This window comes from Chiroxiphia lanceolata, chromosome 1 (assembly GCF_009829145.1).
Source record: "Chiroxiphia lanceolata isolate bChiLan1 chromosome 1, bChiLan1.pri, whole genome shotgun sequence".
Classification (NCBI taxonomy): Eukaryota; Metazoa; Chordata; class Aves; order Passeriformes; family Pipridae; genus Chiroxiphia; species Chiroxiphia lanceolata.
This window is the reverse complement of record NC_045637.1, coordinates 66,526,032-66,551,982: the sequence shown is the minus strand read 5'-3', so window position 1 is coordinate 66,551,982 and position 25,951 is coordinate 66,526,032. Positions and strand designations below refer to the sequence as shown.

The window sequence follows — 25,951 nt, the reverse complement described above, 5'->3', positions numbered from 1 at the left end:
TGTAGGGCTTAGCTGAAAAAAACTCTTATGACAAATATAGTGTTAGATTTTATGAATAGTTTTCAGTGGCAAGTACTTATCTTTTGATAACACTGAGGTACAAATGGCAATTCTTTTATCATTGTGCTGAAATAATGAGTATGTGGCTAATATCTGTGATATTTGTTAACCAGATATTTGTTAACTTTTTTATTTTGGACCAGTGTATCTACGGTCATTTAAAAGGTGAAGGGACCTTTGATTTCAAGACCATTTATAAAAAAGACACTCTGTTCTTCAGACCTTGTAACAATTAAAGGCATTAGTGTAAGCAGATTATGCTTATGACTTTGAAGATCAGATTTTCTAATCCCTTTCATTTCCCATCCTTTTGGTCAGAACATTCAGGTCTGTTACAGAGGAACATGCAACATACGATTTTGTAAGTGAACGCTATGAGAAACTGAACGTGATGGTGAGTCACAAGCACTTTATCTTCCTGATAAGAAACGATACAAAGTTTCTATATTTGGTCTTAGACCAGGAGCAACTTATTACTTCTTATTTGCTAGGGCTATGTATGTATTTCAGTGAGTTTAAACAAGGGAGTGGCGAGGGATGTTATATATCCTTATAGGCGATTACAGTTTATAGCCAAATTATCTCCTGAATTACATTAGCTGAAATCCATGTTTTCTACTAGATGAACAGGCTGTTCCATAAAACCTTGACAGATAAAGCATTAATAAGTGTCAGAGCTGACTTGGTCAATCGAATGATTTGCTGACACTTCGTTTTACCACAAGCCTGCATTTACAAATCTAGTGCCAAAGGTTCACTATATATAGCTGAAGACAGCAAATAGATGGTCTCTTTTTGAGCAGGTTTCTGACTAGCTGCCTGTTTCATTGTTCCTCACTGTGTCAGTGTTTTCAGTCAGGAAATTTAAAATATGGTAAAGCTAAAGTTGCCCAATCCTGGCCTGGAGGACAGGATACCTTCTCATGCTGAACTTGAGGTCCTTGAGAAACAGGAGGCAGACTCCAGACCAAAATGGGATAACAAGGCTCAGTATATGCTGACGTGCATAGGGTTTTGTGTGGGCTTAGGAAATGTGTGGAGGTTCCCGTATCTCTGTCAGAGCCATGGAGGAGGTATGTCTTTAATATCTTAAGTAACTTTGGGTATAAACCAGGTTTAATCTCTCTTTTGGGAAACCAATAATAGAATATATTTAGAACTGGTCAGTTCCTATAAGGCAGTGATGTTCTCTCTAGAAGACTGTACAATGGAAAAGGTCCTTTCACAGGTAATGAACACCCACAGAAGTCATGTTAGTGATGGAAGAAAAGGAAGGGTCTGTGTTTTGCTTCAGGACACAGGATTGAACAAATCGGTCTTGCACTGTTATGTACATAGTATATTTTCTCAGTCTAAAACCAGTGTTACTTTATGTACATGTACAGAGAGTGTGTATTTTAAAATATTAATTAACTAATTGGCACTATGATTCTGATCATGATCCCCACTGCTGTTTTCATTATAGGGTTTTCATTGGGTTTGGACTGATCTGTGTATCACCTGTAGGGTCAGTGTGGGTGTAATTTTTGCTAGGAGTAACAGCATGAAAGTAGTTAACATTGAGAATATGTTTTTAGAAGTTGCTGTAACTGTCATTTAAAATCCAAATATGTGTTATTTACTGGGACTCCTTAGGGTTCAGGTTAGGTCTGAATGACCATATTAAAAATTTTGTTTCACTGTTTTGCTGTTTGTTTTAAAAGATGATTTTGAGCTGAACTATTGCTTAAATATTATATGACAACATAAATTTCTCATTTTCCTACAGTCTTTTCTCTCTGCTATCTAGTTGTTGTCTTCATTTCAGTTTGAGATGTGTGTAAAAAAAAAACTTTTGTTCCCTTGTAATGTTTGATCTTGAAAGAAAAAAATGGCTTAAGGAACAGTATTTCAAAGTAATTTTCATTAAATGTACAAGGTGAGTTGTTTAAAAATTGCTCTTCCTAATTAGAGTAGAGACAAATGAGAGTTCTGTGGGAAGTTGCTCCTACTAAGTCAGGGACATGTAATGACCAGTGACTCCGTTGCAAGAGGAGATGCTTCTAACATTAAGGTTTTTCTAACATGGGCTAGGGTTTAGAGTTTCCAGAAAGTGGAGATGCTCTGTTTTCCACGGCAGACTTATAGGCACTTTCCTGCTTTTTGGTATTTCTTTCCCTTGTGGTCATGTGAAATGCAGCTAAAAAGCAAACATCCAACAAATACAGCTAAAAAGCAAAAATCCAACAAATGGTATGGATCATCGTTTTCTGACTGATGTCGGTGAAGATTTATGAATTGCTTATGTGTGTGTTTCAGTACTCTGTTTTAATTTGTCCTTTGACAGCAATTATTTTCCTTTCTCATCATCCTATTGCTTGTCCTTTCTCAGGAACACTAACAATGGTTATCCCTGGGTTTTTTGTTTCCCTGGGACTCTCTCACTCAAATTTTAGGCAGAATTTGAAAGGGAGCAGTAACAAAGAAATTATGTAGCTGGGTCTGCACGTAGGGCTAATACACAGATGTGTGTCCTTCTAGCCAGAATTGCTGCCTTATTTATCAATTATTCTGCATAGCATGAAATGCCGTGACTCATATCAATACATGAGAGTTATCAGGAATGCCTTCCTGTGACTTCTTAGAAAGGATTCCTTAATGTCATCATATGTGAGGATGGAGAGCTATTGTGCAATCCCTTCTCCTTCTCTGCTGTACAGTGTGTCTCAGACTCTTCTGGTGGGTCTAAGTCCGACTCCTGCCACCACTGTCATCCTCTCATTACGGTGTCTGCTCTCAAGCTTCTCCCTTTGATCAGAAAAAAATAAAAAAGACTCTTGCTGATGTTTGGATGGATGGCTTTGAATTTGAACATGTGACACCATAAAACCACTCCAGAATTGGATGCTTGTGGAAGTCATTGTGTATGACATCCTACCTCTGTTGTGTTCCCTCTACCTGGCTTCACGTAACTCCAGTTAGAAACACGTATTTCCTAGATATTTTATACGAGTTTTGCCTTAGTCTTTGCCCCTCAACATGGTGGTCAAGATAATTTATTCATCTTTGCATTTGTGTGGCCCACTCAGGAGCACAGATTTGCCTCTATAACAGAGTAGGGGGAAACTGCAACGTTACACACCTTCTTCCAAGTTATCCTTTAGAAAGAATACACCACACTCATGAGTTCACTGTGGATGCTCCATTTTCCCCCAGCAGGTCTAGTGCCTTTATCCTGAATGGTGTATGACTTCACACTTTGTGTCTTCAAGATATGTTTTCACTGAATCCTGAGTGCAGAGCAGCAGGAATTCCTGCTGCTGCTCTGTCACTGGAAATGAAGATTATGTTCCTGGCATGATCATGGATTATGGCTGTGCATCAAGAGATTTAAAAAAAAAGCTATTTCCCATGCAGTAAATGTCTGCAGAGGATGAGAAAAAGTCCTGTGTGATCACATAGTCAGATACCAGGTACATGCTGATTCAAGGTTGCAAGACTGTCTCCTGAAAATTGTTTCTAATTTCTAAGGATTTACTTTGCTATCTTCTTTCTTTTTGAATATGAGTTGTATGGATGAACACTTGGATCATTTAGCATGGGTGAGGTCTGGTAGCAATGATGTAGATAGTATTTCAGCCAAGGACACTCCCAAATGAGGCTGGATGTCCACTTTGTGAACTGGTGTTTGCAAATTTTATACGCCTTATGAAACATAATTGGACCACAGTGAAGTATAAAATTTAGCCTTGTGGTACTTGGACTTCAAAGAAGGTGGATTTTTTTCCCTGAAAATTATCTGTAGTGAAGATAGTTAGGGGCACTGAGTTTATAAGTAACTCTTATTTTCAGATGTTTGAACTTGAATCTGGAATCATTTAAGAGCTGCTTCTTCCTAAACACAATACTGTGATAGTGTTTTAACACTGTGATACCCAAATATACAAAAAGAAATGGTGTTTACATAATTTACTTACTTTCGTTGTCATAGATTTTGAGTTTGTGGGGTTTTTAATGGAATATTTACCCCAGTGAAATTTAGTAGAGCAAAGCACATTTTATCCTTTAATGGCTTGAAAGTTGTCAAATACATCATTACCTAAGGAGAACTAGAGTTCGATATGCACACAATGTAAAACGTATGGTGTTTGCCTCAGTACTTTTACCAGCTCAATGAGATTGAAATTTCCTTTCATTTAATAGCTGTCTCTGACATTGCACAAAGCTTTTGTTTAATCTTTATTGAGCAACATGTCATTTAATCAGCTGTTGATCATTTTTATTTCATCCCTTATGACCATAATATAAAAGAAGATGCATATTTAATGTTTAAATCATTGATTCAAAAAAAAAGAATGTCTCTAAGTCTACAGCTTGCATATGGAAACCTTGCTTCTGCATGATAGAGAACTTTCCTATCTCTGTGTGTGCCACACTGAATGAAGTGACAGTAATGATATTAGCAGTCCCTCACTGGTACCCTTACTACAGTTGAGGTCTAAGAATATGATAATATAGTAAAACACCTCTATCTGAAGTCTGCCTGCCTTCCCTTCACGAGGAATTATGTGCAAGCAATAATAGTTTTTTCAATTTCACATTAGAAGGTCTTAGATTAAAGAGAGAGTAATAGCTATATGGACGCTCAGACCAAATATTATGTGTTCTGAAATACAGTTCTGAAACAGGATGAGAATCTAATATCTCAACTATAAGGTTTTTAGACTGAAATATTAATCATTATTTATATACATCTGTACAGCATCTATTTTCAGATCATTTGTTTATTTTTTAGGTTCATAACACTGTGACAGCTTCAAAAGTATTGGTTTATTTTTTTATGTCCCATATGAACCTGGAAGTGTTCTAAAGTCATGTGGATGTGGCACCTTGGGGACATGGTTTAGCGGTGAACACTGTGGTTATTGTCAGGCTCGATGACCTTAGAGGTCTTTTCCAACCTTAGTGATTCTATGATGCAATATAGCAGCTTTGCTGAGTCAAATTATTATTATTATTTTTCCATTACAGCTTCTTTTGGAAAGATTGGGGAGAAATCGAGAGAAAGGGAAAACACAGCAGAGATGGATTTCTGAGCTGGCTGTTAGAATTGAACCCTAGAAAGAGAAGAAGCCAAGAAAGGGAAAAAAATGTCATATATAATTGAGAACTGTCCTTTTATTTCTCTTGAAAATATATCGATATTCCTACAGCTAAATACCAGTAGTTTTAATAATTCGTCCAGTTCTGACATGGCACACCATGGATTTTTACCTTGTCAGAGCTACCATAATATACATGGTTCAAACCAGAAATGCTTTTGTTGTATCTGTTTGCGTGTGGATATAGTTTCTGCACTACAGGTCTATACACACATCATGTACTTCATGTCTGTGATAACAAAAGGGGTGGACAGAGACCCACCTGCTCCACGGGGTATCTTCTTGATGTTGTCTATACCGGACTTTTTGAAACAATCATTATTGCAAAGTCTAAATTTTTTGGGTACTTCAATAAAGTCTGCTAAAACCAATAACGTGGTATCAAGTGGCCACTATTATAATGAAATCAGCCAACTGCACTTTTTTCTTTCTACTCCTATGGAATTCAAGTAATGATAGCTACTTACTTGTCTTTCATTGACATTTTCAATGTTTGCTAATCAAAATCAGTAGTTTTGAATACATAAAATGCTACTCGAAATGCTGAGCCCTTTGTGGCACATGCCACACATCAGATTGAATGATCACTGATACACTAGAAAAGATATTTTTTATTGAAGCCACTTGCCAAAGGTAGCTGTATAGACATAATGTTCTCAGACTTCTATAAAGCATGTCTTTTAGCAACAAAAAAATCCCCCTTCTTACTAAAAGTGTAGTTCTTACTAAAATCAGTGTAATTCATCTTGCATGCATTAAAAACTAGCTATTATTGTAAAAATATAGACTAACTGAAAAGGTTTCAGAGGAAAGCCAGAAGAATAACTGACTTGGGACATACTTTTTGTTAGTCAGACTGAGGAACTCATTATGAATTGTTATTTGCAGAGATGTTTGCTAAACTTTGCTGACTATTCCTCTCTTTCTTCTGCGTCAGTCTGCCACTTCAGGAAAAGGAATATGTAGACGTCACCTCCAAGGAGAACAGTATTCTATTTGTTTTCTTCCCCACTTTTCACATCTCAGCTACATTCCCTTTTCATAGCCCTTGCAAGAACAAAAACCTTGCATTAATGTGGAACAGCTACATGATAAATCTAGGAGCCTCAGGCTGGTACTGTTTCACCTTGGAGAAAAGTGGCTGTTTTGTAATGCCAGAAAGAATGAATTATGGTGATCCACCCTAGTTCTGAAGAAGCTGAACTCTCCTGGTTTCAAATTCAAATTTAGCACTGTGGTCTTAGCTCAGATATTGTTACAAATGGTGTCAGTGCTAAAGCAATTGGTTTCTGACTCGTGTCTTTCTGACTACGTATTTTCATGTCACAAACCTGTGAAACATATAGGGCATATTCCAGTTTTTGAGGGAATAAGTTCACTTCCAAAACAAGGTTCTTGCCTCTTTCTTCCCACCACTCCAGGGACTTCTACAAAATTATAGATAGCAGGAGCTACTAATGTCAGATGTAACAGGGCAGCCCTCTCTCCTTTGTTGACTGGTGGCTGAAAGGTAGCTATGCCAGAAATGGTGATAGACTCTTCATCTGCCTGTGCCCTGGCACCATTGTTGACAATGCAAAGGTCTTACCCAGTGTTGGCAGAGGTTCTGGGACTCATTGAAACTGTGTCACACTCAGTCACTGCAAGGAACTGACTCACTCTGTCCTTTCAGTTTCTAAAGGTTTGTCCTGTTTTGTCTCTATGGACTAGCTTAGCTGTGCTGAAACATTCTCTGGTATGCACCTAAGGGCCCCTCTTCATCTGGTTAGATAAGCAGTGCATGTAGATTTGGCTGCAAATAGTTCGTTCACTACTAATACTGTACCCTCTTTCTGTGAATAACACTTCTCCTAATTGTTTTATTCTTGCTTTCATAGAAATCAGGATTTTTGCAGTGAGTGCCCCCTCACTGTTGTGTTTCACCCCCTTAAATCCTGATGGCTTCTTTCCTACGTGGGAAGGTTGGTAGGACAACCTCCATACACACAATGTCTGGTCTTTTCCACAGACGAAGTTACTTGTCAATGTGAGGAACTACAGGCAGCCATAAATATGTCATGTTCTCCAACCCCATGTCAGGCTGGTACACAGTTTCCTTCCTGTCACACTCTGACCAGGAGCTCTCCTGAGGGTTAGATGAGAGAAGGACATGATCATTGTGTTTATACCAGCATTTTTAAGTTCCAGAGCATTCTCTCTCTAAAAGACTCCCTAAAGAGTTTGTATGACTACTTCATCTGGATCTTTTTCTTTTACCTGCCCTTTTGGATGCCATATAGGTCTCTGCCATACCACAGTTTCACTTCTCTCTGGTGAAGCCCTTCTTTGGCAATAGTAATAGTTAAGTCCAGAAGATGGGTCTGTACAGCTACCTTATTCAAATACTCCTTATTTGCACTGAGGATAAGTCCTTGTCACCCTTTGAAACTTAACTTCTAGTAATTTCAGATAATCTCTTGAAACTTAAGAATGAATTTTCAGTTAGTTCTGGTAATGTGCTCCTCATGGAGAGATGTCACTTTTTTTTTTTTAATCAGGTCACAGTAAGATCACTTAAGGACTTGATTAGAAATTATCTCCCTAGTGAAAGATCTTGTTGAGTAAGGAAATACATAGCCTTTGTATTCTATTCAAGCTACAACCACTTGTTTCTTATCATACCTTTCAAAGAAAATATGTTTTGATAGCTGCTATCTCTGTTAGCAGAAGGGGGAAAAGATCAGGCCATTTCCAATGCAGTATTAGAAAGCGTTCAAAGGTAGTCTGAACTTTTTGCTTTCAGTAGACAGCAGGCAGATTGATATTCTGATTTGGGCTTCATTTTTCTCGTGCTCGAGACTTTCTTGCAAACCTTAACTGTAAAGTACACCTCCACTCACACAGTTCTAGCAGTCTGGGTAGACATCATGGCTTTTTCTCCAAGACAGCAAGGTTCAGCAACAGCACAGTCCCTACACCATAACTCTCCCTGTCAACAGCACAGTGGGTAAAATTCACTGCAAGACTCTCAGAATTGAGCTACCCTCTGCAGTGGACGTGCCAAGAGTGCTCTGTCAGCCTTAGGGCATTTCCTGAGGCCTCAAGATACTTACAAAGGTACCTTTATAGAAGAAGTCTTCAAGCATAACATATCTATGACAGAGCAGTCAGATGAAGGGACTCCATGACGGTCCTTGCACAGACATAAAAATAGGAACGGAAGAAAGTGGAAAAGGTGTACTGTGTGCTAATGGCTTCCCAGCTTTCTTGCTACCCTGGAATCATCAGGAAGTAAATTTCAGCTTCTGGCATGGTTTTCATACTCCAAATTTCCTCTTTAAATTGCTATTTGATTTTCATAGCATATATGAGGAAGAAGTCAGTAAATTCCCGGACCTGAACCATTCACACACTGGTCTGCGATTTCTTTAATGCATTCAGATTTTTTACTCCTATTTAAATTGTGAAGTTAAAGACATTTTGTAATGACAGGTAACCATAATTCTATTATTAGCTATATATAATACATATGCAATACATAGTTCTATTAATAGCTATATTCAAGCATTTGATTCTGCACTTTGGTAGTCCAGTATGGTGTTCTATGTTATCTCTACTTTTTCCTTGCTCAGGAAAAAGTTATTTAAAATACTTGTCCTATAATAACCAGCTTTCTCATAATCAACAATGTTTGAACCCTGTACTTAGATCTCTTCTAATCAAACATAAAGGCGATTTTGCAGGTAAAAGAAGAAAAAGGAAGTCATTCCAGGAAAGTAATTACCTTTCCTCCACTTGCAATAAACTTTTTTGAAGTTTAACCTTGAGACTATATAATTTCTGTTTACGTTTGTCCCCTGGGAAGAATAAAACTTCCTACCTGAAACCACATATGTAATGAAGTCCCCTGCTTGGGCAATCAGGCAGAAACATTGCTCAGAAAACAGAGAAGGGTTTCCACGATGATGCTTACAACTCACTTACTATATCAACATCTCACAAACCTGATGTTTGTGTTTTGTTGTAGCACTTCACTGATCAGAATCATTACTTTTCTTATCCATTCCAGGAGCCTTCATGATCCCTTTCCTGATTTTGCTAGTCCTGGAGGGTATCCCCCTGCTTCATCTTGAGTTTGCCATTGGTCAAAGGCTGAGGAAAGGCAGTGTGGGCGTATGGAGCTCTATCCACCCTACCCTGAAAGGAGTTGGTAAGTCTGATGAGGATACAAAAAGCCACCTGAGAAAGCACAAATCTCTGAAATTATCATCTGTGGAGCAAATCTTCAAGATTTTATTCTGGCATGCCATGAGAGATTCCAAGATCTATTACTTTTCCCTCTTGCTAGCTCTTCATTGATAGGTCAAACTAATCATGATAAACCACTATGACAATTTTGTGCCCATGTTCCTAAGTACCACGGGCCCAGTTAAAACATGTCTTTAATTTCAGACCCATTTCAGGCCTCAGAGATATTTTCCGTGTTATTGATATTGGCTGTTTTGCCATTAGGATGAATCTTTAAGTGTGCCAAAAACTATTCTGTAGCTGTTCTGTGGATAAATAATAGTTGAATATTTATCTGGTGGACCTCAGCTCCATCTAATGTTACCTTCTTGATTCTGAGAGGTACCAGAAGCCACAGAAGCAGTATTTTGCAGAAAATACTTCTTCACATCTGTACCAGATTTCTGAGTATAGTACTGTAGTAGAAGCAGCATTATGCACACAACATAAGAAACTCTACAGATACCTCATTACACAGAAAACACAGAAGGTGCCACATGAACATCAGGAAACAGTGAGAATGAGAAAACACTGGCACAGGTTGCCCAGGGATGTTGTGGGGTCTCCAACCTCAGAGATATTAGAAGTCTGCCTGGACATGGTACTGGGCAACCAGCTCTATGTGGCCCTGCTTGAGCAGAGGATTGCACCACTTGACCTCCAGAGATCCCTGCCAACATCAACCACACACTTGAAAGGGAAGAAACACGGACAGTTAGGATTGTTTTGTCACCCCCTGTATCTGTAAATCAGTTACAAAAGAAAATTATTCATTGCATCAGGAATTTTTCAAGTTTATTTAGAACCTAAGAGTTCTCAGGAGCTAATCATTAGTGTTTACTGTCTGCCAGAAAAGTCACCAGAGGCTGATTACTTGGGAACAAGTGGAGGAGAGATACCTGCACCTTGTCACAGACTGTTCGTCCTGGCAGCCATCCATCCTATACAACACCCCCTCTGCTGAACTCTGCAGTGACACTGTGGAAGAAGAAGACTATTGGGTCTCATTTAGGCAAAATCCCAAGTCAGCTGAGAGAACTCTGCAGTGGCATTGTGGAAGAAGAAGACTGTCTGGTCTCATTTAGGCAAATCCCAAGTCAGCTGAGCTTTACATGTACCCAGCATCCCAAACTCCTTCAATATCAGCTGGCAAGACTGTGAACAGGACTGTGTGGTGTCTGTAGACAGTCAGTCTGCTCACAATGTTGAGTCCTAAGTGGGAGTCAGCTTCAGTCTCAGCAGTTTTAGGATATACATCTGCATAGGACTCATTTGTCCAAACTTTAGGTAACAAATTCACAGTGATTAAACCTACATCCAAAATAAAGAGAGGAGAGAGGAAAGGCTATAAACCATAGAATTAGGGTGAGGAGGGGAGGAGGGAATGGTTGAGGCTTATACCATATACTTTGATATGTGTTGAAGACAAGACTGTTGAAATTTACATTGTATTCTGATTTTATTTTTTTCAGGCATAGCATCAATGTTTGTATCCTTCCTGGTGGGTTTATATTATAATACTATTATTGCCTGTGTGATGTGGTATTTCTTCAACTCCTTCCAAGAGCCCCTGCCTTGGAATAACTGTCCTCTCAATGAAAACAGAACAGGTATATTTTATGAAATATTGTATTTTGTTGCACAGCACATACTTCTGTTTCTAACAATTACCCTAATTTAACCTCTTTCTGTAAAACAGCAGTAAGGCATGGCAGTCCTGTCAGGCACATTGTGATATTTTGATGCTTACATTTTGTAAAAATTCACGTTGCATAAAGTGAGATCAACTCTTAATCTTTCAGACAAACTTTGACTTTTTATATGAAGCTACGTGGTTGATTGTGACAGATGTATTCGTACACAGAATATTCACAAAGTGGAAGTCTAACATGAACATTCAGATTTTTAAGATAAGACTGGATGTGGCACTTAGTGCCATGGTCTAGTAACCACAGCGGTAGTGGATCAAGGATTGGACTTGATGATCTCGGAGGTCCCTTCCAACCCAGCTGATTCTATGATTCTATGATTCTATGATTTTCCAGATTTAGGCAATATGTTTCATTCATCTCTTCACCAACAGCCCTCCGTTAGCATACTGAAAAGGAAAGAAAAAAAAGGAGTTGCATAATTCATATGAAACACCTGTATCCCTCAGTATGCTCCATGGAGACTGCTTGGTTTTCCATAGTCAGCCCTGCATGAAACTGTATGAAGCAGGTTTTTCCAGTGGGTCAGTGAACAGCTGTTCAGAGCACTCTGCTCTTCTCCTCCCAGAATAAGTATGAAAATCCTCATTTAAGGGAAGACCAGGGCAGAATATTGCACAGGTCAGCACATTGCAGGGAGCTGAGAATCCAACTTGAGCTAACAAGACCTTAAAGGATGTCCCACAAAACAGAAAGACAAAATATTGATGATCTGAAGGAGGTATGGGAGGGAAAGGAGGTGTGGGAGAGGAAAAGCTGCCTTATTAAAATCCCTGTTAAACAATTCTCTTTTGAATCTCTCATTTTACCACAAAACCAGCCTCTAAAAATCTGAAATCTGCCAATAACAAATTAGTTGGCATTAGGCGATACAGTTTAGATCCCTGATATTTATTGTTTAGCTTACTTTTTTCCAAGTAAATAAAAGACATACAGAATGACGACCATTTTGTTGTTACAGATTATGTAGAAGAGTGTGCTAAGAGTTCTCCTGTAGATTACTTCTGGTACAGAGAAACATTAAATATCTCCACTTCCATTGAGGATTCTGGCAGTATACAGTGGTGGCTTTTGCTATGTTTGACATGTGCATGGGGTGTACTGTATGTGTGCACAATCAGAGGCATCGAAACAACAGGAAAGGTAAGTTATTTTGGAGGTCTTTTATGAGATTATATTAATCATGCTGTTGTGATTCCTCATTTATACAGACCTAATAATACTGTAGAAACTGTTTCTTGAGTAAAAGCATATCTAAAACTTTGTGTGTCATCACTGGGACTGCTTTTTGAAGAAGGAAGATGAATGAAATGAAATCTGATTGATTTATGTGAGCCGTTTGTCTCCTTGTCCTTACAGGTCTTAGTAAAACATTCTTTAGGTATTATCACCTTAACATTAATATTAATCTTTAATGCAGGACCAAGGGACTCTCTTTTTGTTATGCCATTCTCTTCAAAATGTACATATACAGATTTATTTGGGTTTGTGCTACTCCTAAATATTATCTCCTCGAAAGAGTGACCAATGTTCTGCTGACCAGCGAAGCCCTAAGAGTCCATTGTTGCATCAGCCTGGTCTCAGGGTGTAGATATTTTTGATGCTGCTTTTGAATTATCTGAGTTGAATTTCAACAACGACAACTTGTCTTAAAGAGAACACTATTACTGCAAAAATGTTTGTTGTCAAAATATACCATACATACTGTTTCATTTGAACACTTCCTCTAGTTTGCTAATTGTGACTCACTTGAAACTTGCCCTTATTGCTAATCACCATACCTTGTTTACTCTCCTCTTCTCTTCCCTGCAATGCAATTTTTATTCAAATGTTCTGTTTTATTTGAGTGTTTTATTTACATTCTTTTTGTACAGGCTGTGTATATAACTTCAACTCTTCCATATGTTGTGCTTACCATTTTCCTAATCCGTGGCTTGACGTTGAAAGGATCAACCAATGGAATTGTGTATCTCTTCACCCCTAATGTAAGTCGCTGTGTGGTTCGCCCGTCAGTGGAACACAATGTAGTTCTCTCTGTAATTAACAACCAATTGAAAATTAGTTCTCTCCACTGGTGCTTTTTTAACTATCCCTGAGACACCTTGAAAATCTTGATTCTGGGAGGCGAACCCTTTGGATTGGATGGAACAAGTGTACATATACACAGACATTTTCTCTCTATCTTTCTCGCTCTCCCATCCTCCATCAAAATCTGTTATAAAAAATTGAAGGATTAGCACAGAGAAACTGGGTTACCATTATGTAACTTGATTTCTTTTCCTATATTCTAATTAAGAACAAGTCTAAAATTAAAGCATAAATCATGTATTTGGGAGTAGAACTAATTTAATGGCTACATGGACAAAAGACCAAAGAGAATGGTTTAACTATACAACAGTTTTTGAACAAAATTAAAAGGGGTTTCATTTTCCATGAGCAGACCTCTGAATGATCATTATTAGTGCTAAATATTAAACACCTTTTCTGAAAACAGGCATGGCAGCTGTCAGCTGTGCAAAGTAATTTTTTAATCAATTTTCAAAATACTTGTATAAAAACTACAGATAGGTTTTTCTTTTGGAAGAAAAAGGTAAGTTTGACAAAAGTATTGACCTATCTGTTGAAATCCAGTGAGTTTTGCATGGTTAATATTCTTGTTTTAATAATTGTTTTGAATGTCTCATACTCAGTTTAAATAGCAATGTTGGATATGCTTAAAGCTGTATGTCTGATGCTTCAGGTTACTGAGCTGGCAAACCCGCTGACATGGCTGGATGCGGGTGCTCAGGTGTTTTATTCTTTCTCCCTGGCATTTGGAGGCCTCATTTCATTCTCCAGTTACAACTCTGTTCAGTAAGTAGCCAGGCAAAAGCCAAATTTTATATGAATATTTCATTCTTCCAAATGAAACATCTCTACTTTTGCCCTATTGTTATGCTACTTGGAACTGGGACAACATCCCCTCAGATGTGTAAGATATATCTCCTCTGACTGATCGTAACTCTCCTGAGACAAGATTTCAGGTCTCAGTGCTGGCTGACTTCCTATAGAAGGATGTAGTGGTGCAGGATAGAAAGAAGAGGACTGACTATCCCCAGCTGATGAGCAGAAGTTTCCTCTGTGGGAGTGCTCAGTGCACGGTGATGACCTTGGTCTCAGTGCTGTCAGAGTAAGATGATAGTACATACATTTCAAAACAATTCACACAGAACAGTTTAAATCCTTAGATTTGAGATGAGAAGATATATCTAGTTTCAAAATTCAAATTCAGTGCCTTTATATATGATTAGTGAGGGCAGGTAGTGTGAACTCCCATCATCCAGAGACTGATCCATCCTACAAAGTATGATGCAGTGCTATATTCTGCACTGTCTCACAAAATACTGGAGAAGCCACCAATGCTTCTTGGTGCCTGCCATTCCTTCAGCACTGTCTGTCCTCTTGAAAGGCAAACTGTGTGACATTCTCTAAACCTAATATTTTTGATAAATGTCTCTGAATTATGTTTTGGGTATGTGGTTTGGTCATGCTTTCAGAAATCCGTGTTTCAGTTTTAGCTTGGGTTCAATTACACCAGACCAGAATTTCAGCTACCAAAGTAGTTCCCTCCCTCCATTCTTGATTTCAGATGTTTTTGAAAAGATCATCTGGAATTTTTGGTGCCTGAAAGTCTCTGTGCAAGGCATAAAGCCCTGCTTCAGGTCCAAGTCAGTGTCCCACAACCATGGGGAGCAGGACTGAGAGTGTTCTTCATCTTTCCAAAAAGGCACAAAGGAAAGGAACAATGTCCTCCTGCTTTTCCAACACAGAGGGCTGTGGCACCTGGCCATCCTCCTTCAATGCTCAATCATTCATGACTTAAGGAGGAAACTGCAGAAAGTCATTATACTTCCAAGGAAATGTAAGGGAAAAAAACCCCCAAAACATGCAAATTTCACAGTGTAACACTGTGATGTTGGACCACTTGCAGTCCAGCACCAGCTGGACCAGGTGTCAGTGACTCTGCCTGTGGATGGTTTGGGAGTATAAAAATCTCAGAAAATACTAAAAGGTTTTGATGCCATCAAGGATTCACTAATTCATAATGAGAAGGAGCTTGAGCATCTTATTTTCTCTAAAAGGAAGAAATGCTTTTATCAAGCCTGTCATTGAGAATCTCATGTTACAATTCAAAAATAGACATGAGACTACAGCAGGAAATTTTCATTCAATGCCCTACACCCGGTAAAAACCTATTTGCAATGCTATAAATTGGTAAAGGACACAGTGTGACAGGTCTTGGCTGGACAGGCTTGTCCTGAACACCTTGAAGGTGTTCAGAAAATTAAATAAGACAACATCAAGTTAATTTCAATAGTCCTATTTTGTCCAGAAGGAATAAAGTATCTACAGTTTTACAGTCTTCTCATAAAACCATAAACTAACTTAATGTTGATGTTTTATCTTGTCCCTCAGATGAAAGTCTGTTTCTGGCTCTGCAATTTTTCTGTCTTAGCACAGACACACTGGCAAAAAGTGCCTGCAGCAGAGAAGTTTCTACAAACAGCTTTTCTGTCCAACCTTATCAGCATATAGTTCCACTGTGTTTCCAAAACTTCAGGATATTTTGAACCATCTTTTGTTCAACAGTCAAACAGTACTGCCCCAAGTGCTCTTGGCTACTGCAATTTCACCATATCTAAGTGCTATGAAAACTTTCATTCACTTTTCCTTTTTGTCTATCTAATTCAAATCCAAGTCTTTCACCTTGCAGCAGAATACACTAGCAATGTAGATACAGCCCATGGCAATATGTGTCTGCACACATGCATGCCAAGTTTGAAAAGGAGGAGACATATTCTTTTGCCCCTCATACTTTACTTCCTGTGACTCAGATATGAAAACAACTCAGGCAGTTATTCCTTATGAATAGGATTATTTGAAGGGTAAAAAAACACCAAAAAAAAAAAAAAACCCACACCAAAACCATAGCTATTAAATTGTTTAAGACACCAATTTTTAATTTTCTAAATCTATCTTTAACAGCAGTACTTGTCTGCTCTTAGAAGGTACACTGATGTACCTGTGCATCTGTAGGCTACTCTTTTCTTAGTCTTAGTAGCCAGTTTTAGTATTTGTTTTGGGAATGTGTTTGAAATCCATTGGTTTTTTTCTTTGAATTGCAGCAATAACTGTGAGAAAGATGCTGTGATTGTCTCAGTGATCAACGGTTTCACTTCCATCTATGCAGCAACTGTCATATACTCCATCATTGGATTCAGAGCCACAGAAAGATATGATGACTGTTTTGACACGTAAGTTATTAGAAAAAGCCCCCACAGAATATGCAGGTGTTTGTTTGGCTGAGTCAGCCAAATAATGGATTTATCATTTCTGAATAATTGTAGGGCTTGACCCATATGGTATTGGAACTACTCATTACTTAAAAAATTTTGAATCATGGAATAAATCCCTTGGAAAGCGATAATTGTTTGAGCCACCTGATCTCCTACTTAAATGTTGCATAAGGAACCATAATTGACATTATTCCCCATGCTGACATATGGCATGAATGAAATATTCCCTGGGGCCTGTGTCAGCTCTGTATTTAGGTTTCCTCTGGAAAGCTTAAATGCGTAGGTCTCATCAGAATTACCTCATTTTACCAGGGCAACCAGACTCTTTTCTAACCGGAATTGTAAGACTATGTGGGTTCCAGTCTAGCTCCTCCACATTCAACTGCAAAAGTGCATGATTCGTAACTGCGGACAACTTAGACATTCCCAGAAGCTGCCCAGTCTGGGAACTGGTGCCCAGTCTGCAATGTAAAGATAGACACCTAATTCCTGCACAGGTTCCTAGAGTGTCCATCCATTTAGTGATCATCTTTACCATGAAAGGCAGCATGAGACTTACATTGGAAGAAGAAAGAAAGACTTGCACGTGCACATCTACTGGAATTTCAAAATCTGACCTTGATAATGTGCTCTTAGTAACTTGCTTGGTGATGAAAATGAGAATGCTTAAAAATAAATAATTTCAAATTACTTGCATTTCACTTTTTCAGAAATATTCTTACTCTGATGAATGCATTTGATTTGCCGGAAGGTAATGTAACCCAAGATAACTTTGAACAAATGCAGCAGCTGTGTAACATGACTGATCCGGCAACTTTTGCAAGCCTGAAGTTTGAAACCTGTGATCTGGAAACTTTCCTGAATGATGTAAGTTTAACACCCAGCTCATACTGATACCTTAAATATGGTATGAATGCGTAGTAATTATTTAATTGCAAAATGTTTTTTCTTCTGAGGTTATTGGGGTTTTTTATATTTCCACTGATGGATTGCAGTTGGCTTGGAATGCTCTTGGACTGAAGAATTACTTTTGTTTGCCCCCTTTTTCTTTTGAAGAGATAAACTATTTAATTCCCCTGAAAAGTATCGATGGTCTGTCACAGTGTTCTAGGCTGGCCTCAGGTAGCTGGCAAAATAGCAGCAGGTCTTTCTCTGAAACTAGCTGGTTATAGCTGTGGTGGCACAAGATGACTGGGGAAGAGACACCCAGAGAGAGGTTAAAAAGGTGGTGAGTTACAGATGAAAATAGACGTCCATGAAATTCCATAAAAAAGAATATTAAATAGATTTTGTATTATATTACAGTAAATATATCCCTGCATTAGGAGGTCTTTGTGGAAACAAAAAGTGTAAGTACTATGGTATGTGTAGCATACATCAAGTCTAATGAATGCCAATAAAAATTTAAGTGCTGCATGATATTAAGGAGCTTCAATCTTCCACAGGGAGCTGAAGGAACTGGCTTAGCCTTTATTGTCTTCACTGAAGCTATCACCAAAATGCCCATCTCACCTTTGTGGTCCATTCTCTTCTTCATCATGCTTTTCTGCTTGGGTTTGTCATCTATGTTTGGAAATATAGAAGGTGTGCTTGTACCTTTACAAGATCTTAAGATTATACCCTCCAGAGTGCCTAAGGAAGTTGTTACTGGTAAGTGCCTTTTAAAGACAAGTGACTTCCCCAGGGAACAGCTTTTATGCTGAAAAAACAACTCACCACCCATCTACTTTCTGATCTGGAATGGTCCTAAGACACCCAGACAACCTACTGAAGACTTTCTCATGTCCCCCAGTGGGGCAGCTCCTGAGAGGTTCCTTTTGAGCCTGCAGGCAGCTGTTCACCATTTGGCTTGCCCATCAGCTTGCTCATGATGACTGTCCATCTCCTCCATTGGGAAGCTGGAGTCCTTCACCCAGGCAGGTTTTCTCTCAGGGCAACAGTGTCCTACCAAGAAGGAGGAAGAAGACCTGTTGTCCCTCCTCAGCGTTCTCCCCTTCTGTTTGTAGCATCTCCCACCTGTGCAATGTTAGGACAGTTTTGCCATTTTACCTGCATAGAAGCAGGCCTTCTCAGAGTGCCATTAAAAAATAAAGTGGTGACCTTCAGGCTGCAAGAATTACTTATTAAGCTTTATAATTACTGGGAAAATACATTATTATTATTATTATTATTATTGTTGTTGTTGTTGTTGTTATTTTCTTTTTGCTTTTGCTTTCTTTGCCTAAGTGTCCTGTTGTTTTGTTGTTTTGGTTTTTTTCCCCACAGGTCTCATTTGTTTGGTGTGTTATTTGATAGCTTTTATTTTTGTGCTGAATTCTGGTAATTACTGGCTGACTCTATTTGACGGTTATGCTGGCTCTATTCCCTTGCTGATAATTGCATTTTGTGAGATGTTTGCAGTCGTCTACATTTATGGAATAGACAGGTATGAAATACAGCTTAAACATTATTAGATAGCAGTGTATAAAGTGATTAGTTGCATAACTGCAATCTTGCTGCGTCTCCCTGCATAGCATTTCTGTTATAGAAATCACTGAGATGATACAACTGTAGTTTAGGCTTTCTTATATGTTTTAGCTTTGTTAAATAGTCCTCAACAAAAAGAAAAAATATTTATTAGGAATTTGTACCAGAAACTTCTCCACTTTATTAATACATTACAATAAATAATGCTCTTTAACAACCAGTGCAAATAAACACATGACTAAGATATTGTAAGAAAATATTAGGCATTAATAAGTGCACTAGAGTGTAATAATACGAGTGCAAATAATTTATATTTAAAGTAGGCATCAGAATGTAGGTGTTTGCAAGTTACATAAGAGCCGCTGTAGCTCACTTACATTTTAAATATGGTGATATTTACAATAACTCTTCTTCAGGATAATTATATTAAATATTTAGTTAGCAGAAACAAAGTACAGGTGCACTGAGCTCAAAGTTTAAAACAGAGGTATATCCCAGGAGTGTTTACAGCGAATGCTAAATGATACTGTCCAATGCAGGCTGCAGATACTGTTTTACAGCAGGATGCAAATCCAAGACTACTGAGATGCATTCTTAGCTGATAGACTCAGGACTTTATCAGTTGTAGCAGTGAGTAATTATCCTCTCAACTTTCCAGAGATGTAATAAATCAAATTTCAGCATCTTTATGTTTATAATTAATATGTAAGAAATATGAAAAAGGGCACGGGGAATTCAATCACCCATAGGTGATTCACTCCTGGCAATGGGGTGAATGCCCTTGTGGCCAATCTTCCCATACTTAAAGATTTATATTACCTGAGTCGGCATGAATCAGCTTAGATAAATTAGACAGAGTATCCTTGAGAAAGAAGGCTTATTTTAATTTGTTAAGGACAGAAAAGTCTGTGTTGACCACTTTTCCTTACCTTTAAGATCTCAGAACACTTTACAAAGTAAAATTAAAACTATTCCCAGGACACAAATGTGGGCTGACTTTAAAAAGGGGTGGGGGTTCATTCAGAACAGAGCTTCACACCAAACTTTAATGTTCCTGGCCAGTACACATCACTGTAGCCCTCTTTGAGAACAGAGCTTATTGGAGCTGCCCAGAAGTGCTCCAGATGAGTTTCTGTGATCTTTTTCTGAGAAAGGAGCATTGGTAAAAAGATAGATCTCTTGCTTGAAGGATAAAGTGTGTTATCCATGGCACTCACAGGAACTACACTTGGACATACCCTGAAGTCGGGATGTGGGGCTCCATATCATTTTAGGACACCTAGATCTAAGAAGTTAGGGATGAAAAGATGAAACAAATTTATTTGAGGCTTTGCTGAATTCAGTGTGTTGTTCATAGCTGAAGGACCAAGTGAATAGCCCCCTCAGGCTTATCCCCACAAGATACACAGGAAAGCCAGACAAGAGGACTAAGAATAGAACCCCAAACTTCCAAACTAACTATTTTTTAAGAAGTGTGTGCACAAGGCGTTGCATCTTATGGAGAAGTCATAAATTGGTGCAGGACTGATGCAGACAGTATCACTCTTAATGCAGGGATTGTTTCTTCTTGTAGAAGTATTTTTTCCCCATTGTCCACTGCACATTCTTTGAATAGTCCAAATAATACATTTTTAGATGTTCTTAATAATGTGGAAAGTTAAATATCGTTTCAGTACTCAACCTGAGAAAACTGGTGGAAATCCAAATTAAGCTAATATTATGTACAGAATCTAATTAGTAAAATTACTCAATTTGCTTTTGTTCTTTTTTAATATTGTGTCATTCCTTTTAATTTGTGCAGCAACGAGATGCTTACCAAGAAGTTGTGAAGCAATACAACAATATATTTTAGGGAAAGTCCATCTGCATTGACTCTTACCTGTTGAAACTATTTTGCATATGCCTCACAGACTTCTAGAAGATAGTACATTTCCCAAAATAATTTTCCTGACTTGTAATTATATGTCCTTAAATTGAACTACTCAGATTTAACTCCTGATGTTGTTGACAATTCCAGTTTCGCATTGACATTAGCAAAGTCCTGGGAAGCACAGTGTTACTACCCGCCCCAGAAAAAGGGGAGGGGAGTAACCCAGGTTCTTATCAATAATTCCCTTGAGGTGGATTAGAGTGAAATGACACTGAATAATCGGTGTCTGAAAACATATAGGTAGGGTTTATTTTAACAATTTTGTTTTAACAGGTATGTTAGCATTTTGGGTGTTGTCATCTATATCATCTATCATAGGGATAACCCCTGGGGGGCAAATGCATAAGGGAGAGAAAGGAAAGACAGGATAAGGCTAAGGGAGGGTAAGGGAAAGAAAAGCTGAGAATGGACAGATGTCTATAGTCACCGTCCACGGGGTCCAGCGATGAAACTTGGTAGTTGCAACTTCCATGTCTGTCAGTTGAAGTGGTGGCCTTGATCTGCTGGGGGTGAAGGAGGGAAGCCCCCACAGTCCAAGAAGTTATGAGTTATTATATCCATGGTTAGTGTCACGGGCCATGCCTCGAGCCTCCAACCTCTCCCTGGGCCCTGTGCAGAGGTTTTTTTTGTGTCTGGTCTGGTTGCCGCCTTTTTAGGTTGGCAGAGGGGGGAATAGGCTTTGATGGGCCATCAGAGGTATAATGCAACAGTCAAAAGCCTGCAAACTTGGCTCTTCACTGGAGAGAGGGACAGGCCCAACTGTGCATCCGAGGTATAATGCAAAAGTCAAAATCCTGCAAGAGTCTCCTAGAATGCATAAATCATTAACCATTTCAGTCTCTGACACACAGCTAGGGGTAGTTTGGACTTTTCTGTTTATGAGCAGGCACTCTTTGAGCCTCACCAGTTTTTACAGTCCTGAACTTCCTGTTTTTGTTTCTAGGTTTAACAGGGATATTGAGTTCATGACTGGACACAAGCCCAATATTTTCTGGCAGATTACCTGGAGACTAATTAGTCCTCTCATTATGTTAGTTATCTTCGTCTTTTATCTTGTGGTGAATGTGAGCAAAGAACTGTTTTACAGCGTTTGGGACCCTAACTATGTAAGTATATAAACCAAAATAGTTTTTAATAATTATGTATTCTTCTTTAATGTAAAAGTCATAATCAGATATATTCATCTCCCACCTGAAACAGTTTTCTAATTGAAACATACTATGAGAAAAAGTAATATTAAAAAATAACACTTAGAAAAATAAGTCCTAAATTCAGCTGTAATGCCTGCAACTGATATATAGTGATACCTGAATAGCTTTTCCGAAGCGGATAAAACCAAAACACTAGTCCAGTTTTCATGCAGGTCTGAAACAGATATCGGTTCCCCAGTAGGGATTATAGAAGACCTGGAAATGTCACAACCTTTCCGCGTTGACAAAGGACCAAATCTTTGAAGCCATTTTGATATTGCATTTCTTTCTGCTTGCATTTAAAACCACAGAACAGCAGTAGTGCTGGTTACTCATCACTGACAGAAGAAATTAATATTAATATTAATATTTAGATATCTCCTTTCCTCTTCCAAATGTTTTGGTTTGATTTAACTTATGATTGCAGCAATAAGTTACCTACTTTTCCTTTCCTCCCCTTGCAAAACAAAAAGCTGTATGTGGTACAGAGAAAGGAGTATTAGAAAAAATGTGAGTCCCATCATTTTCTCTGTCAACCCACCTCTTCTCTACCTGTCTAGCTCTGCTTTCTGTTCTATGACCTTATACCAGTCACCATCTTCAAAGCAGAAACAGTCATGCCGCACACTTAATTTGTAAAGATAATTTTAATGTTCTTAGGGCGGACACAGAAAGGAAGAGAAAGGAAGACGGGGAAATGGGAATGCTTTCGTCTCTCCTCCTTGACAACCTCACTTCCTTCTTAATAAGGTTTCAGCTCTCCTTCACCCTTTGATTTCAACCTTCCCACCCAAAGGGTGTTTGACCATCAAACTTGCTTCCTTCATGTCATCTTCTTTACATCAATTTTAGGTAAAAATAATTCCAAAACAGCTGAGACTGGGAACCCTTGATCTGAAAGCTACTGTGGAATTGGCAAATTGTTGCGCCATTGTGGCCAGCTACTGTTCCAATTACATTGTTGTTCCATTGAATTATCAAATGTGAATTATTGAATATGTCCCAGGTATTTACTCTTCACAACTTTCTACATCTTGATTGTTTGCTCTTTCAGGAGGAGTTCCCCAAAACGAAGAAGCTCGAATATCCCCCTTGGGTGTATGCTGTTATTGTGGTCCTTGCCGGAGTGCCTAGTTTGACCATCCCTACTTTTGCCATCTACAAAGCCATCAGAAATCGCTGTGAGAAAAAAAATGACCGTGCAGGCCTTATTGCTACATCTGAGATTTCCATTAATGGAAACTTGAAGTATTCATCATAAATCCACTTTTTAAAATGTGGAAGGAAGCTTTGACAGTGAGGAAAGTAAAAAAAAAAATTTTTAAGAATTGGCAGTTTTCAGAAAAGGGTAACTGTGTTGTTTCCAGGTAAACATTTACTTAGCAATGCAATGCACTGTGAAGAGTTGATGTCCTGGAAGCAAATGGTGACAGTTGCAAGTGATTGGGTCACCAGACTAAATAGTTTGTCCTCCTTCTGGTTTTGAAGCCAGATTGTTTGAAACGGGCTTTCATCCCCTCTGCTTGGGGAAGCACTGTGCTTGAAATGCTCTAAGTGACTCTTCCATGTGCAGTCATTCTGGTCAGTGGCTAATATGAGGGGTAACTTAATACTGTATTCTCTTGCACATTAAATTGTTTTTGTTTTACATGCCACTGTGTTGCACAAAGCCACCAATATTATTTGTCTCATACAGAAGTTTAAAATATTTAATAAAAACATTTCTAAGTATGAGAATGACAGCTTGATTTATTTAGAATTCTATGTATTTTATAAATTACTTTCAAGTTCCCGGCAGATAGTGATGCTTCTGCTGACGACAGCAGAGGTAAAATTGCCATAGGGCAGCAGCAGTTCAGGAAACAGCAAAATCTGCCTTCTCTGGCATCCCTGAGCAAGGGGTGCACCACTTACCTGGGAGGTCCAGGCTGATGGGAGAGCCACGGCACCCAAATGGTGCAAAGGTTCTTGCCCTCATGTGTCACAGTCAAGGTGGGTGACTCTGGTTCATGTACCCACACAGACATACACACACAGGCACACTTACCTTACAACTATTTCAAGCTTCTTGCTTCCATGTGACTCAGAGGAGCTCAGTGAGAAGTCCCGCTCCTCATATGGCCACCTGAGACAGAAAACGGCACTGTTGAGCACATGGGCTGAGTGCCAGAAGCAGACAGTGTACATGTCCCCTCTGATCAGGTGGTCCTTTTCATCCAACTGTCCATGTAACACATTGCTGCAACACATTTGCAGCAATCCCTATACCCACATTTTAAAACAAGAATGGATCCAATTTACACCCTGACACTGATTATAATCGAAACACTCTCTTACAAGAAATAGGTATACTTCAGATATATTTACTATAGAATGTATCTTTAGAGTAGTATATCTGTTCTAAATAGAGAGTAAAGTAAGAGGCATTGCATGTGTACTTTATGGAATCATACAACCAATGGTTTGGTTTGGAAGAGACCTTAAAATCATACACTTCCACCCCTCTGCCACAGGCAGGAACACCTTCCACTAGACCAGGTTGCTCCAAACCCCCTCCAACCTGGCCTTGAACAGTTTCAGGAATGGGGCATCCACAACTTCTCTGGGTAACCTGTTTCAGAGAATTTGAATGATCAAAATAATTTCCATTCCAATTTCCATTTTTTTAGTTACTCGAATGTAATATTTAAACTATTTAAAGATATTATTTAATGGGAAAAACATTTTTTTGTCAGATTTTTCTGCTGATAAAAAGATTAGCCACCACGAACAGATAAAACTGAGTTTAAGTGTCTGGTTGCAGGTGTCAGGTGTGGAATTCAGCATTTTGCTAGAAGGGCCCAAGTACAGCATGAGGCACATTCCTGACTGGAAGTACAACAGTGGCCGGGGCGATGGTGGTGGATGCCATGGCAGCACTGATGCTGTGTAAGTGCTGCCAAGCCTCACTGCATACATGGACTCGTGTGGCCTGTGAGACAATCTTGATAAGAGACTGGCAAGTTGAGTTGCTCCATCTATGGATCTGGATATTTGCAGAGCTACAAGCAGAATGAGATGTACCAGCCTGGGAAGACTCGTGTAGCCTAGATCTGAAACTGGCTTCTGGTTGCATAATCTGTAACCTGGCCATATTTTTGTGCTTAGCGCCAGAGCAGGGCTTTTATTTTGGAGAAAACAATCCACCTTCACTTAGATACTCTTCCCATTTCAAGAGGGTAATCCAGCCACAAAATGTTGATTTACTGAACAAAGCAAGCAGACTGGCTGCTCTGTTTAGTGTGAAATGAACTGATTCAGCTTGCAAACTAGCAAAATCTTGGTATAACTGAAAGAAAACAGAAAAATATTCTCACATACTTTCAATTGAAGAAAAGTATTCAGCTCTTGTATTAGTCAATAACTATTTAATGAACAATAAAAATAGTCGTTGGGGATTCATTGACAAGTGGGAAGTGAAACTTCTAGCAGCTACTGTAAAAATGGACCAAATTCTTATGTCTGAACATACAAGGTCTAATTTTTCTTGCTTTTCTTCCTAATTGACTTTCTGAATTTGCAAAGGTGCTTTCATTCATTTACTTCTATTAGCAAACTAGTAAAGGAAATGGCAACATTTGATTCACAGATTTTTACCAGCATTTTACAATTTTAATTAGTCTGCTGTAAAGGTTTCTTTTTAATTATATTCAGTGTCACACTTCTCTGACAGATTCTGAGAACAGAAGAAGAACAGAAAATAAAAACCTGTTTGATCCTGAGTTACCCATTAACAACATATTCCCAAGCTCTCCAACTATAGAAGGAGCTGCAAAAAACGCAAGAGTGGTAACTATATAATAACAATTCCTGG

The 25,951-nt window shown here is 38.6% G+C and overlaps 1 protein-coding gene across 2 annotated transcripts; it reads left to right on the top strand.

Annotated features, from left to right (window-relative positions):
- Window positions 1-376: 376 nt before the first annotated feature.
- Window positions 377-23,835, top strand: SLC6A19 (solute carrier family 6 member 19). Of its 2 annotated transcripts, none has more exons than XM_032707918.1 (12): window positions 377-454; window positions 9,250-9,390; window positions 10,940-11,077; window positions 12,138-12,319; window positions 13,051-13,161; window positions 13,917-14,029; window positions 16,342-16,470; window positions 17,223-17,379; window positions 17,958-18,162; window positions 18,778-18,937; window positions 21,852-22,014; window positions 23,153-23,835. In XM_032707918.1, exons 2-12 carry the CDS (start codon window positions 9,258-9,260, stop codon window positions 23,357-23,359), a joined length of 1,698 nt encoding a protein of 565 aa, XP_032563809.1. In that variant the 5' UTR covers window positions 377-454; window positions 9,250-9,257; the 3' UTR covers window positions 23,360-23,835. The 2 variants fall into 2 exon arrangements, with proteins under 2 accessions (XP_032563809.1, XP_032563807.1); XM_032707916.1 differs by lacking the exon at window positions 377-454 and adding an exon at window positions 803-1,133.
- The last annotated feature ends 2,116 nt before the right edge of the window (window positions 23,836-25,951 follow it).

Bases quoted from the DNA above. Each gene is read 5' to 3' on its own strand.
- SLC6A19 (XM_032707916.1), top strand. From the start codon at position 932: ATGGTAAAGCTAAAGTTGCCCAATCCTGGCCTGGAGGACAGGATACCT. The intron at 13,162-13,916 runs GTAAGTCGCTGT...CTGATGCTTCAG, and splicing joins TGTATCTCTTCACCCCTAAT to GTTACTGAGCTGGCAAACCC. The intron at 14,030-16,341 runs GTAAGTAGCCAG...TTTGAATTGCAG, and splicing joins TCCAGTTACAACTCTGTTCA to CAATAACTGTGAGAAAGATG.